This window comes from Phaethon lepturus, unplaced genomic scaffold (assembly GCF_000687285.1).
Source record: "Phaethon lepturus isolate BGI_N335 unplaced genomic scaffold, ASM68728v1 scaffold28323, whole genome shotgun sequence".
NCBI lineage: Eukaryota > Metazoa > Chordata > Aves > Phaethontiformes > Phaethontidae > Phaethon > Phaethon lepturus.
Genome location: NW_010527426.1, coordinates 10,314 through 11,479, shown reverse-complemented (window position 1 = coordinate 11,479; position 1,166 = coordinate 10,314). Strand labels below are relative to the sequence as shown.

The 1,166-nt window shown below is 55.9% G+C and overlaps 1 protein-coding gene across 1 annotated transcript in view; it reads right to left on the bottom strand.

Annotated features, from left to right (window-relative positions):
• Positions 1 to 860: 860 nt before the first annotated feature.
• The window catches only part of LOC104617937 (protein argonaute-1-like), a gene marked incomplete at both ends in the record, with an annotated part of 2,664 nt that continues 2,358 nt past the window's right edge, over positions 861 to 1,166 (bottom strand). The window contains one exon of the mRNA XM_010283382.1: positions 861 to 948. Within this exon, the coding sequence (XP_010281684.1) occupies positions 861 to 948 (88 nt within the window). The remainder of the gene's footprint in view (positions 949 to 1,166) is intronic.

Below are 1,166 nucleotides of genomic sequence, written 5' to 3'. Positions count from 1 at the left end.
ATTTCGGCGGGGGCTCTGAAGCCTGATAGCACCAGCCTGAGCCAGCACTGCTGTTTTGGTATCGGGCAAGAACCACGAGGAGAGATTTTCTGCCAGCACTTGGGTTTGCACAGCATAAGCCAAAATTTCTTGTTGGGTTTTTTCTTTCTTTCCTTCCCCCACCCGCCTTGGCAAAATTTCCGGAAACATTGCAGAAACTTGGGGGGTGGATGTCCCCAAAACCATCCCCCCCTCCCCTCAGCAAGCACCCAGCAGAGAGCACAAGCACAGTCCCCCCTGCATGGGGAGGCCTGGAGGATCCGCCTGCTCTTCCCCCGAGCCTCTGCCTTGAACACTGTTTTGCTTCCAAGGCTTGCCAGGGGCAATTCCCAGAGCAAACCCCAGTGATGAGCCAACACCCATGGGCTGTGGCACCCAACAGCTTGGTGGTGACGGCACCAACACAGAGGGGTGCCCAGGCCCAGCCTGCTCCCAGGCACATGCAAGTAATTTCGAGGCAGGGAATCGCTTTATCCCCTGACAAAGCTTCTGCTTTAGCAGTGTCTATTTTAAGAAAGAAGAAAACCAAACTCGGAGGTAAAAACTAGGACAATTCCTGGCATGTTAGCTCCCGCCCGCTGCAGCGTGCCGCCTGCCAGACAAAGCATCCTCTGCACTCCCGCTCGCCCCTGCATCCCGCTCGCCTTCACCGTGCGTGACACGGAGTCGCTGTGCCCAGAACCGCTGCAGAGCACCAGACACATCTCCTTTTGCCATCGCAGGCTGGAGTTTCCTGTCCAGCTCTCCCTAACGCCACCAGCAGCTGCTAGTAAGGGAGAACAGCTCAGATTTTTCCAAGGGCATCTCCCCACCCGCCTTACGTCTGGTGGCTGGCCGGCCGCCTGGTAACGTTACACACACGGTATTTCCTCTTCATCTGCCCACAGTGGGTAACCTCGACTTTCAGACCTGATGCAAGACAGGGAGACACAGCAGAGTCACCGGTAAAGGCGTGAGCAATTCCCCTTCACCCAACTTCCCTGGGGACACTGCCAACACCTGCCTTAAGTAATTAACTATTTGCAAAGCAGACGTGCTTGCAGATGCCTTGTGAAGTGTATGAGGGAGGCAATGTTGCCCCAGGAGACATTTCAAATGTGCACCCCCCATGTCCCCTCACCTCGCTG